The sequence below is a fragment of the Suricata suricatta genome, chromosome 4 (assembly GCF_006229205.1).
Source record: "Suricata suricatta isolate VVHF042 chromosome 4, meerkat_22Aug2017_6uvM2_HiC, whole genome shotgun sequence".
NCBI lineage: Eukaryota > Metazoa > Chordata > Mammalia > Carnivora > Herpestidae > Suricata > Suricata suricatta.
In genome coordinates, this window is record NC_043703.1 from 85,771,832 (window position 1) to 85,791,468 (window position 19,637).

General features: G+C 39.2%; 1 protein-coding gene across 5 annotated transcripts in view; it reads right to left on the reverse strand.

Moving 5' to 3' along the window:
- MAP4K4 (mitogen-activated protein kinase kinase kinase kinase 4) overlaps positions 1–19,637 on the reverse strand; it is a 194,852-nt gene that overhangs the window by 128,939 nt on the left and 46,276 nt on the right. For 3 of the 5 annotated variants that reach the window (XM_029937128.1, XM_029937126.1, XM_029937127.1), the window contains exon 2: positions 2,910–2,950. The exons of the other annotated variants lie outside the window; for them this stretch is intronic. In XM_029937128.1, coding sequence (XP_029792988.1) covers positions 2,910–2,950 — 41 coding nt within the window. The remainder of the gene's footprint in view (positions 1–2,909; positions 2,951–19,637) is intronic. 5 annotated transcript variants of the gene reach the window in all.

The following is a 19,637-nucleotide window of genomic DNA, read 5'->3' on the forward strand; positions in this document are numbered from 1 at the left end:
ATCTCACTGATATCAGTCAGCTGTTAGAGTTGTTCAGTCATCCATTTCCCTCCAGACATGCTTTAAATATACAACCCCCCAAAAAAGGGTTCAAAACCATTACTCAAAAATCTCAAGATATTTCTTGATTATTATCACAGTACTACAATCTTATTAATATGCAAACGAGAACTTAATTCATTTGTAATATAATGTAGAAGCACATACCACAAAAATCTTAAGCGATTTTCCCATCCTGCTCCACTCCCATTAACTTACTGTTATATCTTCTCAAAATTCTATCCCCCATAACCAGCCTGCCTTCTATTTAAGAACAAACCCGTGTATCTATAAGCACCAGGAGGGCAGGGGCCTTACCTTGCTGATTTTTCACTACGGCAATTCTAGCACCTAACTGATACTATTTGTAAGAAAAAGCTGAAACTCTACTTTTTTGTTTAAATGATAAGATAGGAATAAATATGATTTTAAAATAATCAAACACTTGAGGCACCTGGGTGGCTTAGTCAGTTGGGTGTCTGACTTTGGCTTAGGTCATGATCTCGCTGAGTTGAAGCCTCACATCACACTCTGTGCTCACAGCTCAGAGCCTAGAGCCTGCTTCAGATTCTGTGTCTCCCTCTCTCTCTCTCTCTCTCTCTCTGCCCCTTCACTCCTCATGTTCTGTCTCTCTCTGTCTCAAAAATAAGTAAGTAAACATTAAAATTTTTTAAAATAATCAAACAGTTAATTTTCTCATCAAAAAAAAGCACCAAGTCACATAATACCACTTGAAATTTTGTGAACTGGGGCACCTGGATGGCTCTGTCAGTTAAATGTCCAACTCTTGATTTCTAATCAGGTCATGATCTCATGGTTTGGGAGATTGAGCCCCGTGTTGGGCTCTGCACTAACAGCACAAAACCTGTTGGGATTCTCTGTCTCCCCCTCTCTCTGTCCCTCCTGTGCACATATACACACATGCTCTCTCTCGAAGATAAATAAATATTTAAAAAAATATTTTATATATAATTTTTCCAGGAAGGCATACATCAAACATATGCACAAGATATTGGCAAAAGCAAATTTTTTCTTTATAGTTACAAAATTAGCACATAATAAGTAAAACTTCAGACCATCACAGATTCTTCTGTTAGTTTTAAACCCAATACCACTACAGTTAAAATTAAAAGGGTCTAAGAAAGCTTATACCAACTGTGGCCACGGACTTCCTATACCTATTGAGAACTGGCATCTCTTCACCACAGAGTAAACAAAAGACATTTGTGCCTTCTAATAAAAGAAGCAACATTGAAAGGGCAGAGGAGAGTGTTTTCTTACCACTTAACGAGTTATCTCCTAAAAGTTATCTCCTGAGTTATCTCCTAAAACCCTTAGATTTAGACTGCCCAAGAAATCATCAGTGATGTCAGCTAGAAATATCCTTTGCTATGGAACAAATCTGCTCATCTAACCACATGCCTACCTACCCTTCTACTAATACAGGAAAGAAGCACACAGTGCCATATATTATTATTTGAGGAGTGGGCAAGAGAGGGGTTACTGAACTATCTCAAGGTGTACACAGAAAAACGTGGACTATGTATGTGGTTTGTGCAGACACTAACATTAAGCAAAAGCAAACAAAATCTAAAATGTCAGCACTACAACCAAATGTCAGGACTATACAATACTAAAGCTGAAACCTGGACCCTGAATGAAGACCCCACTGTGAGTTTCAAAACTGAATGAAGTACTTTTTGCTCCTTGAGAGGCTAACTTTGTCTTTTCTAAGCCAACATGTAATGTTTTGGTAAAAGCAGTTACCACTATTAAAAGAAAAGCAACATACATTAAATATAGTAATGTTCTTGGGGTGCCTGGATGGTTCAGTCGGTTAAGCAACCGACTTCAGCTCAGGTCATGATCTCACAGTTCGTGGCTTCAAGCCCCGCGTCAGGCTCTGTGCTGACCCCTCAGAGCCTGGAGCCTGGTTCGGATTCTGTGTCTCCCTCTCTCTCTCTCTCTCTCTCTGACCCTCCCCCTGCTCACATTCTGTGTCTCTCTCTCTGTCTCAAAAATAAATAAATGTTAAAAAATTAAAATATATATATATAGTAATGTTCTCTATCTTTCAAGCCCAGCGGTCAATTATAGAAGAAATAAATCAAAATCTTTCTGAAAAGCACAAAGAATACCCTAATAGGATGTGGAAATGCAAACTCTGATGCCCCAACTCATTATATAAAAATATTATTATGATTATGATGCAAGATAATCATACACTTAGAGAAGCAGCTTAATTGCACTAATAAGCCACATGTAAAAAGGAAGCATACAAATAAGTAACAATTAAGGGAAAAAATAAAGAAAATCTGTTTCCATTAGTTCTCCACATTTTTTATTTAAACAACAGTACTGCTTTAGAATAAGTCTCCAAATCCAAAAGGCAGTTTTATTTATGGGAAAGAAAAAAAAAAAAAAAAGGAAAACAAAAACAAAAAACAGGTCTTAGTGCAAGCAACAGAATATTATAGTTCATTCTAACCCAGTTATTAACAAGCCCAACTATCACAGCAATTATTAACGCAAATCTCCTGCCTAATTCAAAGCTAAATCAACCTGTCATACAGCCCGCAAACAGTGCCACTTAGAGGGAAACATCTCTGTCTGGGAGACCAGTCTAGAGCCAGAAGCCAGAGGACTCTGCCCAGTGAGGACTCTGATTTGGATAAGAACCGAGGCAGAGACGTCTCCAAAGACGAGAGGTTTCTTTACACCGAATGCAGAGTATTGGTATACTTTCCTGAGGCCTGAGAGTTCAAAGACAAGGCCATTCTGGAGATCATGGATTACAGCAAAATCAAAAGCCAAAGGCAGGTCAAAACAAGTTGCCACAGGACAACCTTCATGTTCAAAGAGCAGCTTACTTCTCTCTGAATTCCAAACTGAAGAGCTTCTGAAAAACTACCTGTGGGAGAGGAGATAAGCTCTTTCACAATTTTAAATTTCAAAAAATTTCTAGTAAAAACCAAGTTAAATTCTAGGACCCCTCCACCCAACTTGTAGTGAAGTGACATGGTTGCAAAGTATGCATGGCTGTTGATTTACTCTTCCTAAGGGGTATCCCAAATATGTCTCTGTGGCTTTTCTCACTAGACTGAGGCACTTACTCATTGTTCCACTTCGCCAGCCTCTATTTATTGTCAACCAATCTCTTTGGGGGCAAATAAGGTGCCTCAACCTATGTAACCAGGCAGAGTTTGAAAGAATTATTTCCTAGTACAGGAAACATAAAGCTTAGATATCTTGACACTGGATACAAGTTAGTAAAGAATATGCAACGTTTAACTTTTTTTTAAAGAAAACTTCAAACAAACAAACAACTCTTAGACAATAAATCTGTTAATCTGATTATGGCTGGAAATTGAAGGCTTAATGTTACTCTCCTTCAAACGTACCCAATTAATTCAAATTGCATCTGTATTTATACAGAGAAGTAACTTGGAAGAGGCCTGGACTCTACCCCCAAGGCCATGAGCCTAGGGCTACCCTATGTCTCCACAGCCCTTCCATGGTCCACTAGAAGACTTCTGTGATTATGCTATTACATACTATATGATAATATATGCTTTTTGATAATTCTGTTATTATAAGAACACAAAAATCATATTAATTTACCTGATTTATAAACCCCACACATGACTTCCTTCTCACTAAGCCTGCAGGACTACCACCAGCTCTGCCTCTGATCCAGGCCCTATTCACTCAAAAAGAGAAGGCACAATCACTCCAATAACTTCATTTTTCTATAATTTCAAAGACTTTTATAGCATAGAGGCCACGTGCTCAACATTAATTTAATTCATCAGATAAGGGAGAAAGTCTCCCCAGAAGCAGAAGATTAAGGAGGGTCCACTATTCAGAAGACACAAGTGGGCCTGTGAGACAGTCACAGAGCCAGTGCCAAGAGCTGCCAAGAGCATTTACAAGCACTTCCCCAAAAACGCAGGGAGTGGGGTGTGCAGTCTTTCATTATAAAAGATTCATCAAGCAAGCTGAAAAGAGACAAAAGTCAGTATGGCAGAAAAAAACAAAAAAACACCTTTAGAAGAATTCATGTGAGTCTACATTTTAAAATATAACTTGAAGAGTGACTGCCTCAAAAATGTAAATATAATTTTTCTACTTTTAATTGTGAAATTTCTAGACATACAGAAAAGTGGAAGGAATAGTCTCAAATATAATGAATATCTAGTACCTAGAATCAACATGTAACATGTGACACATATATCTACTTCTCTTAATAAGAGTTATCCCTGAGCCATTTCAAAATAAGTTATCAATGTCGAAAAACTTCTTGCCATTATCACACACCATCATCACAACTAAAAAACCCCCAACAGTCCCCGAATCATCCAATACCCAGTCCATATTCGAACGTTCCTAATCCCTTCTCCCCATTTTAGATTGTTCCTACAACAATCCCTCCTAGCATTCCTTGGAGAGCCATGCCATTGATTTTTGTAAGAAATCATACCAGCTACTTTATAGAAGGGCTCACATTTTGGATTTATCTGATTATTCCCTGACATTTTATTATTAACTTGTTTATCCCCAACTTTACGTTAGATTCTGATTAACATTTTCTTGAATAATATTTCATAGATAACAGTTTATATTTCTAGACCACTGCAAGGGATTACTGTATTAGGCTTTCCAACTATTAGTGATCCTAAATTTGATCACTTACATAGTAAAATAAATGTTTTAATCTTAAATGATTTCACTTAAAGCACTTAGGATTTCTAGAGATGCTCATAAATAAGTAGAGGAGAATACAGGAAAAAGAGAATAATTAACAAAAATAAGGGAAATGGGTGAGCCAAGAATGGAAATTGGGGTGCTGGTTTACTTCAAATAAAGTAGCCTAAGTTATAAATAACAAATGTGACCAGAAAATGAGGGGTTTGTGGTATTCATGTATAATTCCCTTTATAAAACTCTTAAGAGGTTTAAAGCAAATGCAATCCGTTGGTGATTTAATAATACAGCAAAACTATCCACACAGCTAATTCCTCAGTACCAATAAAATACATTTAAAAATGCAATATGTGTGGAACATCATCTTCCAAGTCATTACATACTTTTCAAACATGCTTTTCCATACATCTACTACCCCAGGGAAGTAAGTAGGGCAGAAATGTTCACATCCTTATTTTACCAATGGGAATTTAAGTTCAAAGGCAAAGATTCAGCAAGATCACTCACAGTGTCAAAACCAAGGTTAAATTCCAAGTCACCTAACACTTAGTACAATGAACTTTCTATAACAAGATCAACTACGATTTGACAGCAAGGTTCAACCTGGGTGCAATTTTTCAGAAACACCTTTATGTAGGTTACTACAGTGCAAAGCTATATAGGCAGGACACCAATATTTTATTTATGTAAGGTATAGTTTTATGCATATATATATAAACATGCCCTACATATAGTTCTTTTAATCTGTGTTCCTCTATTTGAGTAAACAATATTTATAAATACGTTAAATAAATCCTCTTTAAGAAACATTGATCCTACAAAGACTTTCCACATAAGTTGTGTTACTAGAGTTGTGCATGACAAAGAATAAAAGATATGACAGCACTGCTGAAAAATCAATCCCTATTCCTTAGGCAAAACAGCATTTAAAGTCATACTGTATACAGCCGGCCTCTCTGGGTCTAGTTCCTTTCAGCCTCTCTCCCCATCCACACAGCCTTGTGCTGACACACTGACTGGTACTGATATACTTAATTCGGATTACATTTTAAATGCACCAGGAGAGCTCTTTTTAAGTGAAAAGTATGTCCAAATAGAAAATAACCCTATTTTACAGATATATCAGAATTCTATGTTTCTGACAGAAATTCTGAGGAAACATTTTTCAAGTTCACTCATCTAACTGCTAAATACTCTAGAGTTCATGAACTCTAAGGCCTTTTTTGCAGAACTGCCAGTGGATTTAATTTAAAATCTTCTGAAAACTGTGACGTTAGCTAGAAGATGCAAGGAAAGTCTTGTGCACATTTTTGCACATTCTCTTAACAACTCTGGTCACTCTCCCATCAAAAAGAAATTAACTGAACATTTGTTATATAAGCCCACCAACTTGGGTTACCTTGTGTAGAGGTAATACAAGTAACAGGGTTGCACTTATACTCTGCAAAGTGGTTCTGCCATGACATAACTACTATCGAACTGTTTAACAGCCCTGAGAATAGAGTCTTTATCCACTGGTGAAGCAGTAGGTGAGGATAACTGTTCCGAAGTTCTGCTGCCTCCTAAGTTCCTCAAGATACAGGATCCTTCGTGGAGTTCTGTAGTAAGTAACAAAGAAGACTCGCTGTTCCCTAAACTGCCCAAGTCATACAACTAGTAGATGGTAGGACAGTAGGGCTCCAACCCAGCTGTCTGGGGCTACCAAGTCTGGGCCCTTCACCACTACACTATTTGGCTTCACATCTCCAGGTGATGGATAGATAGGCTGTCTCAAGGAACCCATCTAGCTACCCTTCAATTGTTGATCAGATGCCTTATTTCCACAAATGGCAGCCACTGAAATTCTCCACAACACCCAACCCCCACTAGCCCAAAACAGCTGCTGGAAACTAGCAGAAAGCAGACTATGCTTTCCATAATCTTTTTTTCTCCCAGTTCCAAGTACACCCACACAGGGAGAACCAAGCACTAAAAAGCTAGGGAGGAGGGGATTTCATCAAGTGAGAGAGCCTCACAGCCCTCTGCTAGCCCCCAGTGGGACAACAGTAAAGCTTTGTGCCACACATGCTTGGGAGGCTTCCTCACCAGCAATTTAGAATGAGGAAATTCCATTTACTGCAGACTTTTGTTAAAAAGCTCCCATTTAGATGGCCATGCCCTTAATAATCTTCCCCTGTGCCACTTTAGCCGTTTTACCTCCATAAGAGCTGACAACTCAGCAGACGGTATCAAAAGTACTTCTGTACTCAGGCCTGAATGGGAGTTATGAGGGCCTAGGCCAGACAGAGGTTCTATTCAGAAGGACCTCCTTTGAAAACTCCTCTGGCATTCTAAATCCCAGAAACTGAAATCACTGCAAGGGAAAACCTTCACTGCCCAGAGTGGGATGGGGCAGGGCCCATGACCAACTGTGCTACCTGTGCCAACTGTAGATTCACCACCACAGAGAAGTCAGAGTAGATCTAGCATCTTACCAAGGCACAGCAATCTGCCAGAGTCCATATTCTCTCAGAGAAAATTTCCCCCAGACATTAAAATGTGGTACCCCTAAATGCAGGATACACAACTTCTGGTGCCAAAGGTCATCATCTGAATCATAACAACACCATTTAAAATGCTTAACTGAAAGTTCACTTTCCATATACCTTCTAATCTTAAAAACAACCCTGCTTCTCAGCAGGGGTACTCCTGGCCTTATTTTTTCAGATAAGGAAACAAACTGAGAAGAGTTAAATTAGTTTGCACAAGCTTATAGACCTACTTAAGTCCACTGACTTGAGAGTCAACCCAGGTCTCCCAAATCACAGTTTATCTAGCCCATTCTTCAACCATGTGTCCTCCTTGTCACTTATCATTAACCAAAAGGTGGTGTGTGGAGACCCTGGCTCTGTACAGGTGGGGCATGCAACTTGGTGACAGACGGGGACAGTTACAACTGAAGCAAAGGTTAATTAAGTGTCCCTTTTTCCCGCAAACTCCCATTTTCACTGTAATCTAATTACCTGCCTACAAATTAAAGGATCTTGGGGTAAGAGTTGACTCTCTCACTCATTTCTACATCCCCAGGACCCAGGGCGATACCAGACACACAAGTACACTGGGTCAATGTTTGCTGGTTGACTGGACCCGAGCAAAATCTAAGACAAGTCATTGGGAAATCTCAAGCAACACTGTCTCTGCAATCTACACAATCATGAAAGAAAAAACTATGAGAAAAAATATGCCTAATAATAGTAAACCCCCAAAACTTATTTTACATAACTTTAAAAATAAAGTACTTTATACTAAAACCAAGTGAAAAGAAAACCACATTGCTACAACAGTACTTTAACTGTTTAAAAAAATTTTTTAATGTTTTATTTTATTTTTGAAAGAGAGACAGACAGATAGACTGCGAGCAGGGAAGGGCAAAGAGAGGGAGACACAGAATCCGAAGCAGGCTCCAGGCTCTGAGCTGTCAGCACAGAGCCTGAAACGGGGCTTGAACTCATGAACCGTGAGATCATAACCTGAGCCAAAGTCAGTTGCTTAACTGACTCAATCACCCAGGTGCCCCAACAGTACTTTAACTTCTACAGTCAAGTTCATAAAAGACAAACGCTTCACTTCAAAATTCTAGTTATTATTGCTTAAATGTTTGTTCCCAGAGGACTTCCAATTCCAAAAATAAGAAGTTGGATTCGATCTAGTCTTTATTATCCAATTGCCAACAAGTTAAAAGAATTAGTTTTGAGCCAAAAAAAAATGTATTATTCTAACAAACAGTATTTTTTGCCTCAACCTCTCCATCACTTTGATTTTTTTCAGTAGAAGAATATCTTGTCTAGTTTCTATATAGATGTCTCCGACTGTCTGAGAGCCAGCTTAAGAACCCACGTAGAATGAAAACCCACAAATATTTTAAAGGCTTAAGTGACATAAGAGTCTGAATTTCTTTTTAAAAAGAGACTTAGAGGAAAAGTTGGGTGAATGTTCACTTACAGCACAGCTCCCCTTCACAAACAAACCCCTTCCTCTCAGACAGTTTGAGAGAACAAACTCAGAGGAAATGCCAAGGAGACTGTGTCATGCAAGACTCCCTCAAGAAAAGGAAAATAGATAAGACCTCTTTCAAGAAAAATGCCCAAGGAAATCCAAGGAAGCAAACTGCATTCAAACAGAGAGTAGTCTAATCTAATGAACCTTTACAGAGTAATGAAAACTAAAACAAAAATTCTAAAGCATCCGAAGTTCAGATGGCAATTCTGCTTGATAGTGTCAAACTCCCAAGAGACCAATTTAAGCTCAAGGGAATATGTTACCAGAGGTGTAATTAATTCTAATGTCTATATTACTGACCTCTACCAGATTTATCTCCTTTCCTCAAAGCACATGTTTCCTCCTAAAAGGATGAGCATCTAAAGCTAACGTATGGAACCAGTCAGGGTTAAGATTCTCAAGGGAGAGAGGCTGAAAAACCTAAATCCTGGTAGAATTTCAGTAAACAAAGAACTTTATTGCCCTCGTTTGGTAACTGATCTGAAGCATAAATAAATGTGGAATAAGATGTCTCTGACAATGTTCGGTGTGTCCTTAAATTCCTTGTAGCATCCCCTTTCAAATCAAGGATAAGAAATAGCTAGTGTTAGCACAGTTTTGACACATTGATATCTCTGATTTATCATCTCTCAAAACAGAGGGTTCCATGATTATATTCATTACTATAAGAACTATTGTAAAATTTTGTTTTTCCTGGCATCTGTATTATATGACCTACCACTACTACTATATGTCAGATTTACTGGGGGAAAAGTTTAGCACTGTGATCAAGTCTTGAGTTTCCTATTTGAAAGGTACAGATTACTTTTCTACAGATCCATTCTATTCACTTACAAGTTGCTATTTATTATTTACCAGAAAAGTGTTCTCAATTTTTACAGAAAGAGGCAAAAACAAAAACAGAGTTTATATACAGTATGGTATATACAGTAATCTGTACAAAGTATTCTTGAGGTTATGAAGAGAGGGTAATCTAAAATAATAAATATCATTATCTCAAAAAGCATTTGTCAAACTGTAATTATTTCAATGAGTATCTAATGGCACTGTAATTGTATAAAACTAAGTCCCAAGGTTCTTTATGCCCTAGGCTTTCCATGTGAAAAGTTTCCCTCTTGCAGGTCCCTTACCCCAAAGGGACACACAAGATACTTCTGAGAAGATCTCAAGAGTTGAATGAGATCTGTAAAGTCCAACAAACCCTGTACCACTGCATTCTGCATAAAGCAAAATGGAAGAATAAATAGCACTGGCATTAAAGACCTTACTCAAACATGACCCACCAAATAAATACTTGAGTAAACATTTTTCAGAGCAGAACAGGATAATTTGTAAGTGATGATGGACATTCAATAAAAAAACACACTTGTGGTAAAGGTGAACTGGGATCATGGTAACACCATGATCTTAACAGTTAAGAGTCTAGTCCTGTTACTAACAATCTCTTTATCTCTCACTTTCAACGACAGTTAGACCGTATTCTTCAACTGCTATGAGATAGGTATTCCCAGCTGCAAAATAAGAACAGATCGAACTAGATCGCATCTATTCAGTTTCTAGTTTCCCTCTTAGCTGCTTTATTAGATTTTTATTAAAGCTTATATTGAATTCTTACAGGTGGTCTAAGAAGGGGCACTTGGGATCCTATGGTTTCATTAAAATTAAGGTGTCTTCATGACTTCCTGAAACACAGCTGACACAGAAACAGGTAGAGGTAGGTGTACATTATTCTGCTTGTAACTTAGGCTGACAGTAAGCATACCTTTCTACTCAAAAGTATTCACTTTTGGGAGCTTACTTTAAACCTCATCAGCAAAATGAAACTACCTCTCCATGTCATATCCCAGCCAAAACTAAACAGGCTCTCCAAGGCAGGCAAAACGCGGATATTACTTTTATGTGTCCAGAAAGTCTAATAAGCACATAATCCAGTTCAGCACAGTAGAAAGAAGACAGATCTCCAGCCACACACCCACCCACCTCCCCACTATGTGCTAAATCTAGCACTGAAACCAAGAAAGCCCACTAACTCAATCCCCTTCAGGATGAAGCAACGAGAAAAGTAATACTATTGAAATTGCTCATGACTACCTCAGTCAACTAAGGAAAAGTGCCAACACCTGTTACTTTATGCATGTGCATAAGGTTTTAAAGCTCCAAAGTGTTCATAAGAGCAAATATCTTTCCTTCAACAAAAATGCTGAGTTGTATTTTACTACCTCTTCCTTACTAAAGAAAATGGGCCTAAGAATGTACTACCATCAAATCCTTCTCCTAAAATAAAAGTTATGTGAATGTGGTTTCTTTCGCTCTCTCTCAAAATACCTCAGAGTATCATTTTCTGGAGTTTCTATTCTTTCAATAGTTGCCTCAGGCCAGGCCACCTACAAAATAAAGTTTTTGAGTTTCTCTTGAGGACCGTGATAATTGGAGAAATGTGCACAGGGCACAGGATGGGGAATAAGAAAGATGTGCACAGTATCGGGTAACAAACAAGTATGAAAGGAACAAGAAGATGGGCCCGCCTTTTCTTCTGCTGCATCTAAGCAGTTATTTATCCCGAGCAGTGGTCATGTGAATTCAGAGGGTACATAACACACAAAAGACCTTTACTAGAAGTCCACAAGGAAATCTTTAAGAATTTTAGCCTAGAATATAAGAATTTTTCACCCTGCTTTAAAAAAAAAAGACATCAAAATAACAAATTAAATGTTTATAAAAGTAGTTGACAAATCTTGTCACTCTTAGTCATTAATTTCTAAATCTAGCAAATAAGGCCAATTTCTCACTAAGGTTTCTTAGCTGATTTAATGTAAAGGGATCATGTCCACAATTGTTTCAGTACATCAATAGGTTCACCTGGATAGTACATGGTCGCTTTGAATTCTTTCTGGAGCAAGGCTTAAATAAATAAAAACATACAATGAATCACACTATGTTAGGGACAGAATAAAAGTCACAGGGGGTTTGCAGCCATTACAAACAATACTCTGGGTCCTTCCCCTTCATCCTCATAACCTCCCCTCCTTCTATTACCATACCTTTCTTTCCCTCATAAAAATTCAAAACCAAAAAAGTCATCAATCAGGCTGTCCTTTTCCAACAAGGAGCTATTGAGCACTGAGAAACTGTTGCTGCTTTTAGTTCCAGCCAATATGCCACCTACACTCTCTTCTGGGACTTTGTTTTAATTCAATCTGCTTAGTGAAGACTTATATCGACAATGCTTTCCCTCAACGCAGGGCCTCCAATATACTGTGAATAGAACCATGTCATAACCCGTACTTGAAAGTCATTTCCCACAGAATCTGGCAGCAACTAGTTCCTGAATCTGGTGAAAAACATGGGAACACATTTAGTAGTAAGAGATGCCCTGCAGACTATCTCTTCCTTTGAAAGCATTTCACATTCACATTAACAGAAGATAGAAGATTTTTAGATTAACAACTAGCACTAAAAAAGAAAAGCAATCCATTCTTTGACACTTTTTAATTAATAGAAATAAAATAAAGCACAAACACACTTGGCTGGCCCATCATCCCCTACTCCTCCTTTCACCACAAACAGAAACTCCTAACTGTCCACCCTTCCAGGGGCTGTGCTTCAGTGGCTCCTGCAAGGCCCACAGAGAAATCCCCAAGCAGCAGAAGTTAAGATGCCCACAAGAAACCTCTGCCTAAACTTTTTGTAGTTTAAAGAGTTGAGCTACCTTGGTTCGAATGGCCCTTAACTCTTTAAGCCAATAAAGGTTGAGGTAACTGTCTAAAAGGTGCAAAACTGATTGAATCGAAAGCAATCACCAAAACCCCTGAATGTGTTGGTAAGTTCTGTAATCAGTATTGCCTGAAACAAATGGACTGCCTTTTAGACTGGAACTTAAAAATGTTTTCACTGGGTGTCCTACTGTCATGCATTCAGATTAAACAAAATTCAGCAGATATTTGCAGACTGTCTGTAAGGATAATACATAAATAAAAATGCTAGAAGTGGTATGCATACTCATTAAGGACCACATCACTGTCATATATCAGAGCTGCATAAGACCTTAAGATGCCAGTGACTTGATTTCTCAGACTCTGGGACCTCAACGAAAAAGATAGGTTTCTACACTATTTTGCTAAGTCCTCGAGGGAATGAACTTATACAGTCTCCTGTAAGTAGCACAATGAGAATGTTTATATTCAAAATATCAAAGGGCACATTATTTCAAAAAAATTTTTTTCTTTGAAATGTATGTGGTGAGGGGGTTTGGGAGAGAGAACAGTCAAGAAACTGATTAAACTATTTTAATCACAGGCAAATTTGGGAAGGTGTTTAGTAAGGAAGTCCAATCATAGCTCTGCCACTGACTAGCTCTATACAATCTTAGGCAAGTTGCAAAAATGTCTCTAAACTTTGCTTCATTTGGAAAAATGGAGATAATAACAGGGCTTGCCTTATGGCATTAATCTGAAGAGGACTAAATGAGATAGTGTGTGTGTAAGTACGCTCCACTCCTGGAGCTAAGTAATTCCTGGCATGCATAAAACATGCAGTAAATGCTGGCTATTGTTGTTGTTACCATCATTTCTTCTGCAATGAGCACAGAACTGTCATTGTCCTATGGTCTGCTGATGGCCTCCAATGCCATGACTCCCTGCAGTTGGAGCCTGGCACGAGTAGAAACAGGACTGGGTCTCCTGAGACTGACATGGTCTCATAAGCAGAACACGGAACAGTGGTCGGCAGTGAGAATGATGTGGATGGACATGGTGGTAAAGTTCTTGGTGCAACTCAGTACAATGAGTATGAACTCCAACTCAGCACCTCCAAACTCTAGAACAGACAAGTAAGTTAGCTTCGCTAGTCTCCAGTTTTCTCTTCAGCTAAATGGGAGTAGTACATTATCTAAATTAATCCTTGCAGGTGAAAAACTAGCACAGTGCCTGGCTCAGTGCACCATAAACATCACCCTCACTTTCCCTCCTCCTTTATTCTGTAACTTCCTAATGTTAAGTGCCTTTGGGCATAAGGTGTAAGCTTGTCAACTGTGATCATCAGAAAATGGGTATTATATGAATAAATACATGAGAAAATGCAGGATGATACAGGGAGCAGCATTCTCTCCTGAGCCAAGAATAAAACACACGGTTGGACTAAAGAGATAATGCTACCTTTCAGATAAGAGCATGAATCACTGAGAAACTAACCGTTCAATAAAAGACAAGCCAGTGCACTGTGAACATAACCTATGAAATCTAAACCTGTGTGGCCGTGTAACCCCTGTTATTTTATTTTCATTGACTTTCAGGTAATCTTTTGTTCACAGACCAGGTTTCCAATACCTTGGGGTAACTTCACTTATCTTTGGGCAGGCCAGAAAATCCCCAATTTCAATATAAAATTATTTTAACCCATTTTACAATCCTGGAAGGAAGGGAGGTTCAGAAAAAAAGAAAGATAACAAAAAGCAAATAGAGAAGTAAACACCACGAAGTTTGGAAAGTGCTATTCTCTAGCATCCTCAGGGAACGTTCACATGGCTCACGTTCCAGACCCTGAGGTCACCTGACCTGTGAAGACAACTAAACTATAAAGCACTGATAAGGACACAACGGTGTAACAGCTGACACTTCCTCCAGTGCTGGCCCTTTTGGGACCAAACTGAGGTAGAACCCAGACCACAGTCAAGATTCATACATCTGGGCTGGTAAAGGTTCAAATAATGCAGTGTATGAAAACCAATTTAAAGGGTACTTTTTGAATCAGTTATAATATGCCCCTCCTTCACTCAATGCTACCCCCTCACTGTCCAAATTTCACCCCACTCCCTCCCTCCTAACCCATTTTGGAGAAGTTAATAAAGAACATTTTGTTTAAATGCTGGGTTGAGAGAGGGGGGGGGGAGGGAGAGAGGGAGAAAGGGAGGGAGAGAGAGATGATTTGCCTATTCCATTAAACGTTTCTCCTACATTCTGCAAGTAGGGACACGAGAAAGAAAAGAATGTGGTTTAAGAACTGCTCATCTGGAAGTACCAGGCCAGGGATCTGGTGCTCAGAGGATAGGACTCATAACAACAGACACTTCTGTGGGTCAGAAGAACAGGCATTTTTGGTGATGTCCTCACCATGGTCCACTCAAGTGTCACAAATGGTATCCTTTCCCAAACCCCACAAAACCATGGGTTATTCCTCAGAAATATGCTTTAAACCTGTTGTATTTAAAGACTTAAAAGCAACAGCACATGAACACAACCCAGTCATATCACTACTGATACCTTTAAACCCAGAACCTGCAGGGTATTACTGTCCTTTCGTGACAATGAAGAGAACCACTAGACCACCACTACCAGTCTCCAGGGCAGTGAAGAGGTTGATCACAGATAGCAATGATCAGTTTTACACATCAATGCTGCTTATGAAAGCTCCTCCGTTGTGTCCCTTGGTCAATTTTCTGAAAGGCACACAGATCAAGAATTTTCATCTTCACTGTGTCCAACGTAGAAGGTGAGACTTAAGAGGCTGTCATTTACTCTAAGAGTCCTAACACAGCACCTCACCTGCAGACACCTAACCCCTCATCTCTCACTGGTGAAGCCTTCCCTGAGGCTACCACCAGGGCCACCAGGAGTGCAGACACTTCACATTTAACTGTCTGCAGACCTGTAACAAGGTAACGCTTTTACCCTTGTGGATTTATAGACCTACAGATTGCAACATTTTCACTCCAAAGCAAATTTCAACACAAGTATCTCCATTTCTATGGCCTCCAGACCATTCTCTCTGGCTAGAACTATCCTTGAAACTGTGAATGCTTTTTCCCCAAGTCGTAGATCAAGTCTCAAATCAACAGCAAAGGTTTACAAAAAAATGTCCATCAGCTAAAAGCTAACTGGCCTGCCAGTCAGGAAAAGAGGAACCATCAGAAGTGACCCAGACAGAAGTTACAGACTGTACTAGGACTGACCAACCTTGAGAATCCCAGCAACACCTCCGATTTTCACAGCCGCTTGCACAGAAACTTCAGATGCACGCACACCCGGGAACCCAACCAGGACAGTACACACATATTCAAAGGGTAGTGATGCTCATCAAAGCTACCACACTCTGCTTCGAAGTCAGCTCTGTCTGCAGCTGCTTGTAGCTGGGCCCTTAACTAAGGACAATTTGTCTACCTTTAACTCGAAGACAGTACCAGTTTCAGTTTCAGCACGTCCTAACAGTCACTCAACCTACAAGTCACACCAGCCTGAATTAGGAGTGATCTGTTTCATTCCTGTGTTCTGTACCACACTATCTGCTCCATTCATTTCTTTAGATTTGAATACCTGGAAACACAGTGCCTCATACGCATTAGATACCCAATATATAATTGTTGAATGACCAAAGGCACCGCAGGCAATCACCCACTCTGGTCTTTTCTTTGAGCCCCATTCTGCAATTAAGACATATATATTAGACTCTTGGGGTGAAACCATTTGTCCCACCACGCTGAGACGAGGAAATGGCACTGGGAACGTGGAGAGAATTAGTCTCTCATCCAAGTATCCCGCTTCTCAGTTGTATGAAAAAGGTCGGGGGGCGGGGGGAGGGGAGGGAGGATAGTATTTCCACAAAATTGGTATTCTTTTTAATATATTCTATTAAATGTTTAAAGTTTACCAATTTCTGAATTATTTCCTCTTTTCCTTTTTCATTTGACTTCATGCTTCTTTAACTTATAAGACTATATATGTATTCAAATGTGGAACATTGAATTTTTTGCAGAAATGCTAACTCCCAATTGAAAAGCTATTATTAAAACCCTGTCAGGGGCATTTGGGTGGTTCAGTCATTCAAGCATCCAACTCGATTTCATATCGGGTCATGATCTCATTGGGTTCACACCCTACATCTGGCTCTGTGCTAACTCTGGGGAGGCTGCTTGGGATTGTCTCCCTCTCTCTGTCTCACCCACGCATATGCAAGCACACACATATGTGCCTTCTCAAAAATAAATAAGTAAATATTAAAAACAACAACAAAAACCAAAGCCTTGTCACTCTCTCCAACAAACCAACAGGGAAGTGGAAGTGGCACACAAAACAAACCAGGAAGGATGCCTCCCTCCCAGCAGCGGGTATCCATGCAGGCTAGCAAAGCTCCTCCCAAGCTGTGGGCCTGGAGGAAATCAAATGAAAAGATAAAAGGATAGAGAGGTTACCCCAGAAGATAACAATATCTGTATCCTCCCCATTTTGAGATCATCCTGCTGACCCTGAACATGTCAATTCATTCCTTATTTCAAAAAGCAGTCTAGTGCATTTCAAGTTCAGAGCCAAGAAACAGTAAATAGAAATTAAATGGACATATGAAAGCTCTTCAATAAATTAATCATCTGACAGTAAATAATTCTAGTTTCAATCCCAAAGCGAAACAATAGGGACTATTTTTTGCTATTATGCTTGTTTGCTTTTAAAATGCAAATACCAGGGGCACCTGGGTGGCTCAGTTGGTTAAGCATCTGACTTCAGCTCAGGCCATGATCTCAAGGTTCATAAGCTCTCACGCCACATGGGGCTCTCTGCTGTCAGCACAGAGCCTGCTTCAGATCCTGTCTCCCCCTTTCTCTACCCCTCCTCCCCTTGCTCTCTCAAAAGAAAAAAAAAACATTTTAGAAACAAATAAGAGGCAAATACCAGAAGCATTCGTTATTTCCATATACACACACAGACATATCCCCACACACATTAAGTTTTTTTAAGGTGTGCAAATGGAAATCTATTCCAGTGCTTCCCTGCTTTCAACAGCTTCATTTAGTGAACTCTGGACTCTTCTTCAAAGACTAAAAACAAAGGTGCATTACTGACAGACTGTACCCACCAACTTTCTCTCAAAATCTCATAAAATACTAAGTAAGATGCTCTGATTTATACCAAAGACTCAGGCTGCATCTGCTCCTTTGAACTACACAATCTAGAAAATACACTACAATATACCCAACGTATCAATGTGCTAAGAAGACATTAAGAGCCCTTCTGCTTCTCCGAAGGAAGTAACTCTACCCTTAGCTTTATTAGTGCTATTAATCATGACTCCAGTTTCTCAGGTGCCTCCAGAGCATTTTCCACTAGAATCACAAGATGAAATGCCTCAAGTGAAAAGCTTCAGATTCTTACTCTTTCCAATCATTGTCAAAGCCTGCTGCAAAGATTAACCAAGCCTACTTCTTATACCAAATCAGGCACAACTAGTATTGAAATGAAACACGGGACTTTGTTAGTTGGTTAGTTAGTTGGTTTGTTCACTTCCTCAGACAACTTTCCTAATCCCTTATGGAAGGCTTAGGCAGAAAAAGAAAAATCTTAGAAGGAAGAAGAGATACATAAGGCTGTTGTAACTTAGCATCTAATCTTCTGTCCCAACTGAGTTGTTTTAATTTGTGGTCACCTGTGGTACAGGTCTTCTCTAATTAGAAGGTGGGCATATCTGTTCTTTAAAGAAGTCTTTAATTACCCACCCTTGAAATGTCTACCCTTGTCATGGGGACCAGATTCATCACTCTCCCCTCCCCAAATCCAGCAGAAACAGAACACCAGTCTTGACCAAGGGTATGTACACGAAAGCAGCCCCAGGACAAACCTTAAAATTTCTCTTCTGGTCTCATCATAAACTCTAAGTTAACTCTATCTTTGGATGTCAACCTCAAAATGTGTTTGAGGGGGAAAAGGTGGAAACATAAAACATAACATTTTATTTATATACTCTAGCTATAAATAGCCCTTTGAGGAATACCTGGGTTCTTCAATATTACCTATGTTTTAGCAACAAGACACTCCATGCTAGAAATTTCAGGTTTCTTTGAAAAATAAAAAAGCTAGGGAAAGAAAAAACAAAAACAAAGTAAAATATAGAATGGATCTAAAAATCAAAACTACCTAAGAGAAGCGGGGATGGGAGCACTTCAGGGAAACAGGTCTACATTTGGTCTAAAAGAAATCTTCCCAAAGGTCTGTACTGTTCTCAAAAGTAAAATGTAATTTAGTTTGTGAGTTTAAATCTCTTTAAATAGATATTTATAGTTAAAGGCAAAATGCACAAGATCCACAAAACAGCATTTTTATAGCAAGTTCTCATCTCGCAATGAGAAAAGTAATCCCACAAAATTGAAATTCCAAGACAGGATGTAGAAATCAGGTTCCCGCCTGGTGATTCAGTTGTAAAGAACAGTCAATGCTCCTGAATATAATATACATTATTGAGGTATCAACAAAGTAAGCCACAAATAAAGCCCTTCTTAAACTTAGAAAACAGTAAGTTTCTCACAAGTGCTTTAAAACAATGAAAACTGGGGCACCTGGGTGGCTCAGTCGGTTAAGCATCTGGCTTCGGCTCAGGTCATGATCTCGCAGTTCGTGGGCTCGAGCCCCGCCTCAGGCTCTGTGCTGACAGATAGCTCAGAGCCTGGAGCCTGCTTCAGATTCTGCGTCTCCCTCTCTCTCTGACCCTCCCCTGCTCGCACTGTCTCTCAAAAATAAATAAAAGACATTTAAAAAAAGAAGAAGAAAAAATAATACCAACAATAAAAAACACCAGCATACACATATATTTTAAAAAAAAGAAATCAAAGGGCACATGAATATATGATCTCAAAAAAACTGGTCTGTGTAGATGACTGACAGCAATAACAGCAGAGAAATCATGTGGGGGCCAATAACAATAGTCTGAGGAATACATCCACTAGAAGGGAAAAAGTAGGGAACAAGATAAAAGCTAGTTGAAGGTTTATTTACACTCAAGGGCTCTGTTTCCCAAGGAATGGCTCCAGAAGTCAACTGAGAAGCTCACAACCAGAAAGGTACTTTTAACCACACTTTCACACGTGGTGTTCAGTGGGG